The sequence below is a fragment of the Jaculus jaculus genome, chromosome 5 (assembly GCF_020740685.1).
Source record: "Jaculus jaculus isolate mJacJac1 chromosome 5, mJacJac1.mat.Y.cur, whole genome shotgun sequence".
In the NCBI taxonomy this organism is placed as follows: Eukaryota; Metazoa; Chordata; class Mammalia; order Rodentia; family Dipodidae; genus Jaculus; species Jaculus jaculus.
Window position 1 is genome coordinate 91937144 of NC_059106.1, and position 16684 is coordinate 91953827.

The following is a 16684-nucleotide window of genomic DNA, read 5'->3' on the forward strand; positions in this document are numbered from 1 at the left end:
AACATGTGATGTTTACATACAAAATATGTCTGTGTCTAATAATAAATTTTTTTAATCTCCCCCATGTAGACCAGATAACAGAAAGCTGGAAAAAGCTACACTGCATTCAATTCAATGGGAGGGAGAGAAATCACCAGTGAGATACTCTACAGTGGACACTGCAAGCCTTAAATTTGGCCAGCCAAGATAAATGAGCTAACAGGTGCCATAGTGGCATGTCTGTTATGGGGGAAACCAACTGGTCTCTAATTGGACTGGAGGCCTGCTGCGTGGAAGGGAATACATCTCTGATACTGAAAACTTAAAATAGGGGTAGTCATGAGCCCTAGGGGTACAATGTCTACTGGTGTCTGGCTAAATTTATATAGTATGCTCACCAAACTGTCCTGTAAGCACTTCTCTTAAGGTTCATACTCATATATTGATGCTATTCTCACTTTTGTTCAGAGAAGCTTCTCTTTTCAGATGGCAGTTACCTTGGGATGACTTAGAAGGCACCATGGTGCTGAGAAGAAGGGACAGAGGAGTGCTCAGCACTGAAATATCTCTATCACCTCTTCCATGGCTCAGGGACCATTATGGAAGAGGTGGTGGAAAGAATGTAAGAGCCAAAGGAAGGGCAGGACTCCTTACAACGTGCTCCTCCAGACGCAAAATGTCCTGGATATCCATGACCTCATAGTGCCTGACACTACCTACACAAGACCATCATAACAGGAGGAAAAGATCATGACATCAAAATTAAAGAGAGACTGATTGAGAGGGGGAAGGGGTATGGTGTGGAGCTTCAAATGGGAAAGTGGGGGGAGGGGTGGAGCCAATTGCCATGGGTTATTGTCTATAATTATGGAAGTTGTCAATAAAAAAATTTAAGTAAGAATAGTAAAAATCAATCAATAAATAAAAAACAAAAAACAAAAACAAACAAGCAAAAAATACCACACTACAGTGTATATATGAATACATATACATATATTCAAACTACCACACTCATCTACCCTCAGATCCTCCAGTGAACCTCACTCTCTCTTTCCTCAGCCTCTCTTTTCTTATGCTCCCACCTGCCTCTGGACATGCTGTTGTCCCTGACTACAATGCTTCTTTTTGTGGATAAATAACATTTTTTCCTATCTTGTATGACTGAGGTTCCTGAAAAGAGCTATATTTATGTTGGAGATTCTGCAGGCTGAGTGCCTGCCTACAACTTCATGATCATGGATGGGGGATGCTGCAGATGGAGAGCTGGAATCATCTTGGGCTCCCTTAGTCCCCTTAATAAGCATCTATCACCTGTGGGGATGAACTGTAAGAACAAACTGTGGGAATGAACTATGGGAAAGAATTACAAGAATATTTCTATGGACCTTACAAATGACTTCATGGATTACTGCTGTGAGATATTAAATTCCTTACTGATAACTTATTCTAAAGTTAATCTTACAACTATGTAATCTACCAGTTTAAATAAGGTGACTAGGTTCTCTGCTTTGATGTACCTTTGGCCTGGACAGCACAGATGACCAGTATTGATAAGCAAGGTTTAGAGATGCTGACTGATCTTAAACTATGCACTTTGCCCAATTTCCCCAGCGACCTGATTGGACTCAGAGCAAGCATACATGCATAAGAAGTGCTAACTACAGAGTTGAGGAAAATGAGTTCAGCAACTATGGATCCATAGATCTGTTGAAGGCAACAGGTGGGCTCAACGCTATTGCTCTTGTGGCCAGAGTATATGTGTGTTCTGGATCATCAGAGTCCAGCAGGCCATTCCCCTAAATCCCTTCCTTAATAAATGTGTAAGGATTAGCCAAACTTGAAAGTTCCGTGCCCTTAGCTCATACAATATACTACTTATTCACATATTATTGGTTTTGGCTGTTCAATAAAAGTGCCAATAATATCTGTATGCAGAAGAAGCCGCAGACACTGAGTAATATCTGAGCAGATGTGACAGCAGATGCAGCAAGTTTACTAATGGATTAAACTAAACTTTTCCTCAGTTTCCTTTTTCCTTGGGCAGCTGCTAGAGACAGTTATTCCCACTACTGGGATACGGGTACCAGAAGTTAGCTCTCCTACCTCTCAGGCTGTGCTCCTAAAGGTAGTTTGCTCACTTCTGGATAGAAAAATTTCTAAAGTTACTCTTCTAAATTCAAGACTGTGTCCCCCAAATAGGACAATTGCCTACCTCTATTTATTTGTGACTACTAGTAAAACTTTAAAAATGTGTTAACTTAGCAGATCAGCTGCTTTCACCAACCCCAAATCCAAGAATGGTATAAAATAGCACTAGAAACATAGAGGAGATTTTTCTTGCTTTGCTGTAACACACCTACCTGATTCCTCAGCAATAAGTTTTTTTTCTTCTTCTTTTTTTTTTTTTTTTTTTTGGTTTTTTGAGGTAGGGTCTCACTCTAGCCCAGGCTGACCTGGAATTCACTATGGAGTCTCAGGGTGGCCTTGAACTCATGGCGATCCTCCTACCTCTGCCTCCTGAGTGCTGGGATTAAAGGTGTGCGCCACCACGCCCGGCTGCCTCAGCAATAAATTTTAAAATGCATCAATTTATGACCTTTTTGTTACATGACTATAAAAGTTTATTTGACCTCTTCCTCATTGGAACATGTCACTCACAGCAATCTGAATTCACATTCTTGGGCCATGATCACTTATTTTTCATGCAGAATAAACTGTCCCTTATTTCTTTTAAAGAGTAGTGCTTTGTATTGAACCTTGCATAATTCCTTAAGAATATAGGCAGGCATGGTGTTGTATGCCTTGCATTGCAGCACTTGGGAGGCTAAGGAAGGAGAATTACTATAGTGAGTTTAAGGCCAGCCTGGGCTACAGAATGATCTCCAGGTCAGCCTGGGCTAGAGTGAGACTCTGTCTCTTAAAAAAAGGAAAAAAGAAAGAAAGAAAAGACAAAAAGAGAATGTGTGATTTTCCCATTAGAACTCCTGTATTTGAAACTTTTTGTCTAATGTGTACAATTCTATAGCTAATAGCTGTCCCTGCCTCTAACCTTCAAGTTCCACATAGGCAGAAACTGTACTAGTCAGGATTCATGGTTATGAATAGGCACTGATTCTGGTTACATTTAGGCATTGTGGTAGTTTGAATATATGTTCCCCATAGACTCAGCTGTTTTATTCAACCTTGTCTCTAGTCGCTGGCTGGAAGAAGTGTTACTGGGGGCAGATCTAAATTCTAGCCAAAAGGTATGCAGAGAGGTTTACACTCTGCCTGGGTCCCTGATGTTTGCTTTTGGTTTTCATGGGCTGTTTGTCTGTTTCTCTCTGCTTGGATATATAGATGCAGCTTCTTTCGCCACTGATGGAACTTCCCACTGGATCTGAAGCTTGAAATAAGCCCCTTCCTCCCCTAAACTGCACCTGGCTTGGATGTTCACCCCAGCAACATGAAACTGTCTATAGCAGGTATAAAGGCAAATTGTTGGAGAATATGGAGTGAATTCACCGAACTTATCAGGCATAGAAATTTCCAGTACTGCAGGAAGCATGGTCAGAGCCACATTTAGGGGAAAGTGAACTAATCCTTTCCACAAATGGGCACATGGCATCTGTGAAAAATAGCTGTGCTATTGGTGAAGTGGATGGTGCTATCGATTTTTAAAAATGTTTTATTTATTTATGAGAGAGAAAGAGTCACGGGGGGAGAGAAAATGGGCATACCAAGGCTTCTATCCACTGCAAATGAACTCCAGACACATGCACCACTTAGTGCATCTGGCTCTACATAGGTACTGGGGAATCAAACCTGGGTTCTTTGGCTTTGCAAGCAAGTGTCTTTACTAGTAAACCATCTTTCCAGCTACTGCTGTCAATTCCTACATGGTTTTGTGTCCTTTAGCTCAGTGTCCAAGGCAGGAGAGTTCAGCTGCCTGAGCCAGGTCACATGCCCATGTCCCACCTGCCAGGCAGAAGCACCATCTGGCCTCTCACAATGACTCACATAGTAGGTGTGTTTCCTCTACTGAGAAGGTTATGGGGAATACCAGGTAAGAAAAGAAAATGCTAAATGAATATTAGACAGACCATATCTGTTCAATATGCCTATATAATATAGTCCTTAAAGTAATATTTGCATAGAATAAAACAAAAATAATTGATGAAATGAGTAATTATCAGTACTCTGCATATTAAAAGACATAGGATGTCTAACCTGTGACTGCTTCAAAGTAGTCACTCACAGTCACCTTGGAGCCTCTGAAACCCTAGGTACAGATACCCAGATCAAACTAACCATTTGGTCAAGCTCTCTCAGTTACAGTGAGATGAGATGGGAAGACAAGAGCTATTAACAGTTAGAGTGATATCATTAAATCCATTTTATGAGGCTCAGGGAGATTCATTTCCATGTTCAAGTTCACACAGCCTGAGTGAAAGCGAGAGCTAGGACTGAGCTTCCTCTGTTGACCTAGCTCAGAATCTCTTCCCACCTTCTGTATGGAAGCAAAGCCAGCCTGGACTACCAGGGGAGAGTGTGTCTTCAAAAAATAAAACAACAAAACCAAAAGTAAAATAATTGGGGTGGTCATAAGATCTCCTCAATAAGATAATAAAGAAGACAGTTGAGAGTGGAGGGATGATAAGGACACTCATCTACGTGTGGTGAGGAAGTCATGAGAACACAGGCTTCCAGCTGGTTCCACTGGTCTAGCTAAGGTAACTTTCCTCCCAAGGAGACAGGATAAGCTATAAGCTACCCATGTTGAGCTGCTAGTTTCAGCTCTTAACTCAAAGAAATAGGAGATAGCTAATTCCAGAGCCAATTATGAGTGACCATAGCCAAAAAACATAGATTTGGGTTACCCCAAATATCATATTTCAACTGGGTCTTAATAATTACATGACATTTTTGTAGTTACAGAACAATCAAAGTTATAAACCGAGATGCTTTTCAAATACATTGGTGGAAGCATCAGGTAGGCGGGTTACAGCACTCTAGGCCTCAGAAATGCTATTTGATGATGTGCTTAGCTTTCAGGTTGGTGGAAGTCAGTGTCCACATTCCATAATCACAGGCTGTCGGGTCACTCACAAAGGTGGGTGATAGATGGCCACTAAAAGCTAAGATTGCCTAAGAAGATGTGACCGTGGACATGCATCATTCCAAACTCTCCCCAGTCACTGAAACTCTAATCAGTTAGCCTTGTGGGTGCTGTTGCTTTCCAGAAACTTCTGTTCTAGAGACCATTTGGGTTTGGCTTTCTAGCGCAGCACAGACTCCACTGATGGGGGAGACCTGGCTTGCTGTGGTAACCTGGGGCCATGGCTGTGCTAGTTTCATTGCAATTTTCAAGTGGTGCACATTTCTACCACATCATTTATCCTCTCCTCCCACAACATTTTCTGAGTTCACCATAAAAGGCAATAGTGAATTTCTCATGGTATTTAGCATTGGTAAAGGATGACTTGAGAGGGAAAATTACAACTGGGAACTGCCCAACCAGGGTGTGCTTGGTTTTAAAGTACTATGTTAAGTTTCCTAGTGGTCCACAGAGGGATTTGTGTAGTTCTCAGAGAATGAGCCTCCCGACTATATTGTCTCTAGTTGTCATGGAACATAGTTCTTTGCACCTCAGGGGAGTAGGCCACAGTGGTTGGAGCACAGGTTCTAGAAGAAGGCAGCCTAGAGTCACACTCTTACTGTGCTCCTTACTAGCTATGTGACTTTCTTAAAACCATGGTTCCCTTGTTGGTAAAACAGGGACAACAGAGCATATCTTATGTTCATGGGCTTGCTGTGAAATATATATGATAAGGAGGTTATAGTCTATAATGTTGAGCACTTCTATGACTTAATCACTAACAGTCTTTTTAAAAATATTTTTATTTGGGCTGGAGAGATGGCTTAGCAGTTAAGTGCTTGCCTGTGAAGCCTAAGGACCCCGGTTTGAGGCTCGGTTCCCCAGGTCCCACGTTAGCCAGATGCACAAGGGGGCGCACGCGTCTGGAGTTCGTTTGCAGAGGCTGGAGGCCCTGGCGCGCCCATTCTATCTCTCTCCCTCTATCTGTCTTTCTCTCTGTGTCTGTCGCTCTCAAATAAATAAATTTTAAAAAATATTTTTATTTATTTATTTACAAGGTTGGGGGAATGATGAATGCAGTAGTGCCTCTTGCCACGTCAGATGAACTCCAGGCACATGCACCACTTTATGCATCTTGCTTTACATGAGTACTGGAGAATTGCACCCCAGCTATTAGGCTTTGTAATACAGTAAGCACTTTTAACTGCTGAGCCATCTCTCTGGCCCAGTCCTTTTTTTTTTTTTTTATTTTAGCAGTCCAGTGTATTTCTGAGTGCACCCTAGGTGCCAAGCACCCTAAAAAGCCCTATGTGGACTAATTCATCCTGGGGATCATTTTTCTCATTGGCACAGACTATTAAAAATGGGACTAGGAGAGAGCACTGAGGAAGAAGGAACATTCTTTTGTAATTGTGTTCATCTGTTTGGGATGCTATCACAGAACATCATAGAATGCATAGCTTAGAAACAACGGAAGCTTGCTACTCCCAGCGCCCGAGGCTGGCAAGTCCTAGAGTAAGGGGCTGGCAGGAACTGTGCAGGTGTAGGCTGGCTTCCTGGTTCATCGACAGCCATCTTCCTGTTCTGCTCTCAAATGGCAGAGGGTCAAGGATCTGTCTGGGCCCTTTTATAAAGGCATCACTCCCACAGTTTTAATAATATCACATTGAAGGGTTTTAGTATCTTCCATTTAGGGAGACACATTCAGTTTATAGCAATAATTAAATAGCAAAACAACCCTGGATGGCAATACTGCTTAAAAGCTGGACTTGAGGCCCATTCTCTATGTGGTAGGTAGGATGTGCTGGTCCCTGCCAATGCTGGCTGTGTCCCAACACCAGACCCTGTGAAGATATGACTTCATCTGGTAAAAGGGACTGTGAAGGTGGGATTAAGTTTACAGATCTCAAGTGATATTATCTTAACCTGGATTACCTGGGTCATCTCAGTGTAACCACATGAACTCTCCCAGCTGGAGTCAGAAAGAGATGGCATGGGGCAAGACAGTCAGTGAGATGAAACTGCTGTTGCTGTTAGCTCTGAAGGCAAAAGGCCTGGTTCTAGCTTGTATGAGAGTGAAGATCTTTATTAAAAAATATTTTAGGGCTGGAGAGATGGCTTAATGGTTAAGGCACTTGCCTGTGAAGCCTAAGGACGCAGGTTCAATTCTCTGGGTCACACATAAGCCAGATGCATAATGGTGGCACATGCATATGGAGTTTGTTCGCAGTGGCTAAAGGCCCTGGAATGTCCATTCTCTCCTCCCTCTCTCTGTCTCAAATAAATAAATAAAAATGAAATCTTTAAAAATTGTATTTATTTATTTGAGAGAGAATGAGACAAAGAGACAGGGGGGGGGGAGGGAGGGAGGGAGGGAAGGAAAGAGAGAAGAGAATGGGACAGGGCATACAGCTACTGCAAACAAACTCCAGGAACATGAGCCACCTTGTGCATCTGGCTTTATGTGGGTTCTGGGGAATCAAACCCGGGTCCTTTGGCTTTGCTGGCAAGTGCCATAACCACTAAGCATCTCTCCATCCTGAAAGTGAAGATTTTAATCCCATAATTACAAGGAGCAAAATTCTGCCAATGATCTGTATGAGGAGGAAACAAATTTTCCCCTAGTGACTCCAGAAAAGAACATCACCCTGCTCACACTCAGTTTTAGCCCATTGAGACATAGGGCGCTGTGAAGTAACATGTGTTTTATTTAAGTCACTGTGGTCTTTTGTTAGAGCAACAGGAGAAAACTAGTACACTTGGCCTTGTAATTCTATGAGCTTTGAGAAACAGTGTAGCGCACTAGTTAAAAACATGGACTGTGTGGTGGTTTGATTCAGGTGTCCCCCATAAACTTAGGTGTTCTGAATGCTAGGTTCCCAGCTGATAGAGATTTGGGAATTAATGCCTACTGGAGGCAGTGCATTGTTGGGGGTGGGCTTATGGGTGTTATAGCCAATGTCTCCTTACCAGTGTTTGGCATACTCTCCTATTGCTATTGTCTATCTGATGTTGGTGAGGGGGTGATGTCCACCCCTGCTCATGTCATCATTTTTCTCTGCCATCATGGAGCTTCCCCCTGAGTCTGTAAGCCAAAATAAACCCTTTTGTCTCAAAAGCTGCTCTCCGTTGCATGATTTCTGCCAGCAATGCGAACCTGACTGCAACAGACTGCAAGCCTCTGTTCTAATCCTAGATATACCACTCTTAATTTTATCATGTTGCAGAAGTAACACAGCCACCCATGCCAATTAGTGTATAAAAGTAAGCTAAAATAAAATAAGTGTTACAAAAGACCCAATCATAAAGTATAGGCAGAGTACCTCCTATTCAAAATATTCTGGGACTAGAAGTTCTTCAGATCTTTTTCTAATTTTGAAATATTTGTATATACGCATGAGATATTTTGGGATATAACTTAAGTCTACACAAGAAATTCACTTATGTTACATATAAACTTTATACATATGACTAAAGGTAATTTTATCTAATGTTTTTAGTGCAACTGTGTTTGGACTGGGACTCATTACATGAGGTCAATTTTCCACTTGTGGCATCATGTCAGTGCTCAAAAATTTCAGATTTGAGGATTGTAGGGTAGGGTAAACCCAAAGTTTAAAAGACAGACAAGAGCGGGAGAAATTGCTCAGTGGCTAAAGGTACTTGCTTAAAAACCCTGCTGACCTGGGTTCAATTCTTTAGCACCTGTGTAAAGCTGGAGGCAAAGTGACACAGGCATCTGTGATCCCAATGTGCCCACGACAATGAAAGGTGGAATCAGGAGATGTTCATGCGTTAGCTTGTCTGACATTCAGTGCAGAAGTAAGAGCGTCAGCCTCAAAGAAGGTGGAGCACAGACACCTCAGAGCTGTCCTCTGACCTCCATGTGTGCCCCATGGCACATGTGCCTAGACATACACAGATATAAATAAATAAATAAATTTTGAACACAAAAGACACTTGTTTCTCATAATACAGTTGAAGGTCAGCGTCTATGTTCAGCTGCGTGGACAAGGCTATGCTATCTTGTTCACACCAGACACGCCATGGCTCTGCCTCTGGGCAGATGGCTCCCTTTTGCTGTGCCTCCTCAGTCATAGTCTGGGAACTGAGATGTTCTCACAAGCAAGTGAGAAGAAGTTATGTCACATTTCACTAGAATGAACTCAACTGTAACTAGTAATTTTCCCCCAGGTTCTTAGTGTAACTTTCCATAGTTCAAACAGAATGCTGAGCTCTTTTCAGAACATATGCCTGATCAAGACACAGCATGTTTGATAAAACTATATGTAATTTACAGATAGCAGCCAGGTGGCTTCAAAGCTCCTGCACTTTATATTTAATCAAGGTACTTCTCCTTTTTAAGTGATAATCACAAGAAAAGAATAACAACACCTATGAGCTGAAATTATCAAGGAAAAATAAGCAGAAGACTAGCCTGGGAAACAGACACAATGAGCACACAACAGGATAGGGTTTGCGACCTCTAGAGCAGCTGCCCCTTGCTTCCTGACCTGGGTAAATCTTCTCTCCTTCCTGGGCCATTCCCTCATCTCAATAGGGGGATGTTGGACTAACATTCTTGTGCAAAACTGTGAAGCACAAAGTATGTAGTGGGGGGTGGGTAATTTAAAATTGTGCTCCAACTAAGGAAATAGCAAGAGTGGATAATGCTCCAGTGACCAACGCAAGGAAATCATCTGAGCCAGTACAAGGCTCAGAAGACAAGCTGTAACCTGTTGGTGAGCCACACCTGCTTCTGGGAACATTCTTGCCAAGCTTAGCCCAGGTCTGAGTACAAAGCAGTGAGTGGCAAGTTTGGCAGGGAGGGGGAATCCTAGAAGACAGGGGCTAAGCTCTAAAGGCAGCTGGTTCAGGAGTCGGGTCCTCAGCCAAAATGTATGCTGGATGTATGTCATTTGTTTGTTAATTTCACAGGGGTCCTATTTAAGAGACTGCCTTGAGTCTCAGAAGAAGACTTTGGACTTTTGAACAGTGTTATGAGTATTAAGACCATGAAGACTTCTGAAGTTGGACTGAATACATTTTGCATCATGAGATGGCTATGGAGCCTGCGAAAGCCAGGGGTGGAATGTTTAAAGGTTTAAAGGCAAAATAGCCCCCATAGGCTCATGTGTTTGGAACACTTGGTGGCTCTGCTTGAGAAGGTTGTGCATCCTTTAAAGAGTGGAGTCCTGCTGGAGGAAGTGAGTCAGCCTTTGCTGTCTGCCTCTGGACTGTGTGCCAATGTGACCTGCTGTTTCATGTTGCTGCTGACATACCTTTCCCACCATGAAGCTTCCCCTGCAGAAACTGTAAGGCAAAATAAATCCTTTCCTTCCTTAAGTTACATCTGATGAGGTAATTGTTAATAGCAATGAGAAAGTAACTAATACAAGGAGTTAGGTCAGAAAATCACCAACGCCAAGGCTCCTTCCTCTAAGGCTCTTTCAGTGACTCAGAGAAGGGGAAAGCTCCCCGGAAGCTGAGAGTGGAGAGTCATACTTTCATAACAATGCAGGTTAACCATTCTAACCTGGGGCACTGGACACTTCTGCCACAGTGCCATTGCAGGGAGCTAGCCCACACCTGAGAGGACATTTCAAGTTTGAAAACAACCATCTTGTACTGGGGTAGCTACAGACTGATCCACAACACCTTCCACAGGCAGCCGCAGGCTGAGAGCTATCTCCCCCACTTACCAGGGAGATGCTTCAGACTTGAGGGGGTCAGCATAGACTGCAGAGGTGGAGTGGAAGGAGGAGCATGTGGCAATTCCTGGGGCAGAAACTGAAGTGCAGGCTCTAGCTTTTTGTGGAATATCAGTTGCCTGGATATCAATGATTTGTGGTGACCTCACAGCTACACAATTAGCATCACAAATGAATATGAACGAGTCAAAAGGAGATGAGCAGCCAATAAGAATCTCAAGTCAAACCTTCAAGACACAGAGAAAGGGTTTTAAGAACCACAGCATTTTGACTTGAAAACATGTGATCAAGTGCTAAATGAAGATGGAAAGACAGAAAAAATGGTGGTGACATGAGAAGGGGAAAGAGCCTCTAACCCACGAGTTTGGTCAAAGCCTCTGAGCAGCTGAGAAGCAAGAATCCCACCACAATAAAATTTTGCTCAAGGCCTCTCTCCCTTCCTAACTAAAACTGCAATTCTCTATGACCCTCAGCAGAAGTCTCTGTGTGTCCTAATGTCTCCTGGTTTTGTCTTATCCAATTGTAGCCCTATCTCACCCATGAAGAGGCATCTTCATAGCCATCCTAGAAATCCCATTTAATCAAAAAGAAAAAAAAAAAATCCTTGGCAACCATTTGAGACATAATTTGAGACCAATATCCGTATATATGGCTACTTGTGATTGTCCATCAAGGATTCCACCCCCACCCCCATAAGTCTAAATTGCTCTGAATCACCCGTACTCGTGGGTGGGTTTCACTTTGTGTCTGCCTGCCTCTTTCTTGTGCTTAAAATTTATTTATTTAAAAAGATCTAACAAACCCCAATTCTGCTTCATACTAGCTAGACCTGAAATTCTTTCCTAAAATGAAACCACAAATTTTGGGTTTGCCTGGGTCAAGGTACTTAAAATGTTAAGGGAACTCCTCAGCTTGACAGTGTGGCCCCTGCCTCTGTCCGCCCCCCCCCCAATACCGTACTGCCTCTACTTCAGGGACAGGGTGGGCTTTGGGGAAAACACAACATGTGAAACAAGTGTCCTAGGACGCTTCTAAGCGCCTTGAACAGCAGGCATTTGAAAGTGAGCGTGGGGCAGTCCACCACGCCACCAGCCACACGCGGTCTTGACGGGATACGCGCAGTTGCCCTGCACCGCTGCCAAGAGGGTCAGGGACGCCACCAGCGCCCGCCGGGCCTCAGCGGCGGCGCGAGCCGCGGTCCACTGGTCCACTGGTGGGGCGGAGGCGCTGGGGCTCCACCAAGGAGACAAGGGTCTCGGCTGGCGCTGGCCGGACGCTGGGACTCGGCGGGCCTCGGTCGCTGGGCCGCTCCCTGCGGCGCTTAAAGTCCGCCTGACCTGCCCGGCTGGTTCGCCGCCACTCACCCCTTGGAATTTTGGTGGCACCCCGCCCTCTGCGCGCGCGCAGACGCGCACCTCCTCACACACCCACACACACGAACGCGCACACGCGCACACACACCCTCCGGGTTCCACAGAGAATCCAGCCAACCCTGCGCCGCCCTCGAGAGGATCTGGGCAGGGGAAGCAGCTCCCGCCTCCTCGCCACCGAAAGCAGGGAGAGCAAAACCGATACTCTCCTGCCACGGTGCGGACCCGCCCCAGCGCTGCGCGGCCCCAGCCAGCCCGGCGGCCCCCGGCGCGGCTCTGGACCTCAGGCGTCCCCGCCTCTCCCCAGCGACCTGCAGGTGTGTGGCTGGCGACTGCTGCGCTCCTCCCCACCCAGGCCCCAAACTCCAGTCTCTCCCTCTCCCAACTCCCACTTTTAAGTTTTTTCCTCCTCTGCCTCTGTCTGCTAGTCTCGGTTCCCCTAATAGCGCCCATCTGTGCAGTTTGCAGGTCACCAACATTGGCGAGACTTCCCTCCAGTCTGGAAAGTCATGGACTATCAGCCCCGTTCTTAGTAGGAACAGGTGAAGAGACTTAAATGTTACCAGCCTTCCATTTTCCAGGGTTCCTGAGAGGGATCTTTGGTACTCTGCCACACTGGAGTCACCTTAAATGAAGGAGGAGTTCAAGTGCCTGAGCAGCCACAGGATACTTTGTTTTTGATAGCAGCTAGTTTTAGCTGACCCCTCCCCCCACCCCAAACGACACACTGCGGCTTCAAAGTTTCCTCGTACAGGTCCAAGCCCCTAGCCCCTTTGCCTGGGATTGGAACTCAGGGCCTTCCACATGCTAGGCAAACACTACCACTGAGCTATATCACCAACCCTTAGTAAATACGAAAGCAACAGGAAACCCTAGGGTTTCATCTGGATGTGTTAGAATTTAAAATACAAACCGTTTGGGGAAATTAGAAAAAGAACATCGAAGTGGTATAAACCTGGAGGAAGTTTAACACCATCTATCTTTTCGTTTGTGGCTTTCCCAAATTTTATTAAATTCGAGTTGCTTTTATTTAAAAAAAAGTCACAGCTGCATTGTCCATGACGGGATCTGTACAAACATTTTTACAAAAGAAAACATCACTAATAGCTGTACCAAGGGCCAACGGAGGAACAGACATTGCCTGTAGGAAAACAAAGATATCTAAAATGTGTCCAGACAGCAGAAAGTCCCTTTGCTGGTGACAGATCACTCCGTACAAAGTAAAATTAGTGGGCAGGCCACCTGGGCCCAATAAGCAAGCTTCTTCCTTCACGCGTTGTTCATCATATAAATCCCAGACGGTAAAAGTGAGGCGTTCTCAACTCATTTGGGCCTTTGAGATGGACTCCAGTCACTGGCAAAGGACTACGGTTGCCAGGCACTTGCTTCTCACACATGACATGGCATCCTTTCCTTCACTCTCAGGGTCAGGTTTCTTGTCAGCAGACCCAAACATAAGGGCTTCTGGAAATGCTTTGTTGGGGGCAGAAGGCAAAGGAGACCCAGGACCACCAGGATCTAGCAAACTAGGGCGCGTGTGTGGGTGTGGGTGTGGGTGTGTGTGCGCGCGCGCGCGTGCTGGGGCGGGCAAGGCAGGATTGACAAGGAGAAATCCTTCTTTCGGCCCAGAATCTCGAAGCTGTCTCTCCGTGTTCTGGGAGGCAGCCAAATTCCATTCCCTCGTCCTGCCCTGCCAAATAAGGACCTACAAGCTCGGTTCGTTCCTCATCTCCCCCAGCTCCTTGAGCTCCACCTTCCTGTACTTGCCGGACTTCCTCCGGTTGGTGATGACCAGCACGACCACGCCCGCTACCAGGGCCACTGCGACCACGACGACGACAGCGATGAGGCCGGCGGTGAGGCGCTTCATGGAGAACCGGGGCGGCTTCTCGTCCAGGTAGTAGATGAGCGTCCGCTCCACGTGAAGGGGCTCCCCGCGCACCCGCACGTCCAGGCCGCTGCGGCCGGCGAACAGAGACTCGCCCTTGACGTCCCTCTCGAAGTAGTAGGCGGCGTCGGCGATGTCCACGTCGCCGGGGCCCTTCTGGGACGCGTTCTGCCTCAGCTCGATCTGGATGGTGGGCTCCTCGTAGTGCACGGCCGCCACGTACCTGGGGTGCAGCCGGTAGCGCTCGCGGAAGAGCCGCCGCAGCTCGGCGTCCAGGTCCGAGTGGTTGAAGGCGCGCGCCGTGGGCCGGTGGCGGAGGTCGATGAGGATGTGGTGGGTCCGAACTACCTCGTCGCAGCGAAGGCTCTGGTCGCCCTTGTCAGTGCGGCGCACGCCCACCGAGTTCACGCACCAGCACTCCGACGACTGGTTGCACTGGCGCGCCTTGAAGCGGCCCTCGTGGTCGCACTCGGGGTCGTAGAGGCCGTCGTTGTCCACGATCGCGTGCTCGCTCGGCTTCACCAGCTTGCGGCCGGCCTTGGGCACGCTCATGCGCGCCTTGAGCAGCAGGCACTTGGAGGTGAGTGTGGAGCAGTCCACCACCACGCCCGAGCCCAGCGCGCGACACTGGCAGCGGCCACCCGGGCCGTCCGGGCCGCACACGGTCATCTTGTTGGTGGGACACGTGCAGTTGCCCTGCGCGGCCGCCAAGTGGGCCACGGACGCCACCAGCAGCAGCAGCCTCAGGAGCGGCGGCGCGAGCCCGGGGCCACTGGCCATGGTGGGGCGCAGGCTCTGGGACGCGACGAGAGGGACTGGACGCAGGGTCTCTGCGGGCTCTGGCTGGACGCTGGGACTCGGCGGGCTTCGCTCCCCTGGTCGCGCCCTGCGGCTCTTATACTCCGCCAGACTTGCCCGGCCGGTTCGCCGCCACTCACACTCACCCAATGGAATCTGGGTGACACCCCGCCTCTTGCGCGCGCGCGCGTGCACACACACTCCGGGTTCCACGGAGAATCCAGCCAGCCCTGCGCCGCCCTCGAGAGGATCTGGGCAGGGGAAGCAGCTCCCGCCTCCTCGCCACCGAAAACAGGGAGAGCAAAACCGATACTCACCTGCCACAGTGTGGACCCGCCCCAGCGCGGCGTGGCCCCAGCTGGCCAGACGGCCCCGGCGCGGCTCTGGACCTCAGGCATCTCCGCCTCTCCCCAGCGACCTGCAAGTGTGTGGCTGGCGACTGCTGCGCTCCTCCCCACCCAGGCCCCAAACTCCAGTCTCTCCTTCTCTCTCTCTCCCTGTCTCTCTCTCTCTCCCTGTCTCTCTCTCTCTCCCTCCCTGTCTCTCTCTCTCTCTCCCTGTCTCTCTCTCTCTCCCTCCCTCCCTCCCTCCCTCTCCCTCTCCCTCTCCCTCTCCCTCTCCCTCTCTCTCTCTCTCTCTCATCCTTTCCCACCTTCAAGTTCTTTCCCTCCTTGTCCTCAAGTCTCAGTTCTCCAATAGCGCCCATCTGTACATTTTGCACGTCACCAACATTATCTCAACTTCAGTGTGGAACTCTCTCTCAGCTTTATTCTACAGGAGATGGTGTAGATGAGCCGAGGGACCTGAAGTCATCCTTTTCCTAAGACCCCTGGAGAGCCGTGTGGGGTCTTTGGTCCTCTACCTGGTGGGAATAAACCTAAATGAATATTTGTGGATACAAAGTGGTGAGAAATCTGAAGGGGAGTTAGAGAAGCAGATCATGCCACATCAGCAATAGTGTCCCAACTATTCAAAAGTACTGTTAAACACTTCCCACGTGACCACACACACACACACACACACACACACACACACACACACACACACGCCTGTACTTGGTGAAGAGAACCATATTCTCAAGGAGCCAGCAAGGGCCATAAAGGGGTCCTTTTGTACATTTTGATGCTAAGACAGCAAATTACTGCTTTTCTTCCTCTGTATTCATCTCTGTAAATAGATGGACCACCTATCTTCATGACAGACTCCTAGAGGAACCTGTAAGAAATTGCTGGTCTGTCACTGTGCCTCCCTTAATGGGATGGAGCGGTTGCAATCTCTTTTTGAATCACTGAGAAAGTTCACAGTTCCAAAGCTGTGGTAAAATTAACAATAATTAGCAAACTATAATTATTTCCAGGTCCTCATCAAAGCACATTCTATATGTCCATCATCTCATGTGCACCACAGATAGTACAGGGTGTTGTTTGACACATGAAAGGCAGCAGCCTCTACCCTATTAATTTTCAAGCAATTCCTGAGGCAGGTAGATGTAAACATATTATTTTGCATTTATAGGCAGGGGAAGTGGAGACGTGAGGGGCAATTTCTTACCCACAAATACCAGGACTTGTACGGACGCCCTTCTGCTTTGTACCCCCACTGTCTGTTCAGGCCTTTTAGAACTACAAGGCTAGCCAGATTCCAGTTTCCTTCCCTTTGCACAACCTCTATCCATTGTGCCTTGGAGAAAGCTCTCTGAACCACAAATCTGAGCCCCTTTATTCTCTGCTGAAATTATTACATGCTTAGTATGTGTTTGGGGGTGGTATTGGATTCCAGGATAAAATTCACACTTCAATTGTTTTCTCTACTTATTTATTTGCCAAGGAGAGAAAGAGGAAAAAACATGAGGATGAGTGAG

General features: G+C 46.9%; 1 protein-coding gene across 1 annotated transcript; it reads right to left on the bottom strand.

Annotated features, from left to right (window-relative positions):
* Positions 1 to 13118: 13118 nt before the first annotated feature.
* Tacstd2 (tumor associated calcium signal transducer 2) lies at positions 13119 to 14893 on the bottom strand. The gene has a single exon (XM_004663209.2). It carries the CDS (start codon positions 14803 to 14805, stop codon positions 13843 to 13845), a length of 963 nt encoding a protein of 320 aa, XP_004663266.1. The 5' UTR covers positions 14806 to 14893; the 3' UTR covers positions 13119 to 13842.
* Between the last annotated feature and the right edge of the window lie 1791 nt (positions 14894 to 16684).

Excerpts from the sequence above, each read along its gene's own strand:
- Tacstd2 (XM_004663209.2), bottom strand. The coding sequence starts at position 14,805 with ATGGCCAGTGGCCCCGGGCTCGCGCCGCCGCTCCTGAGGCTGCTGCTG.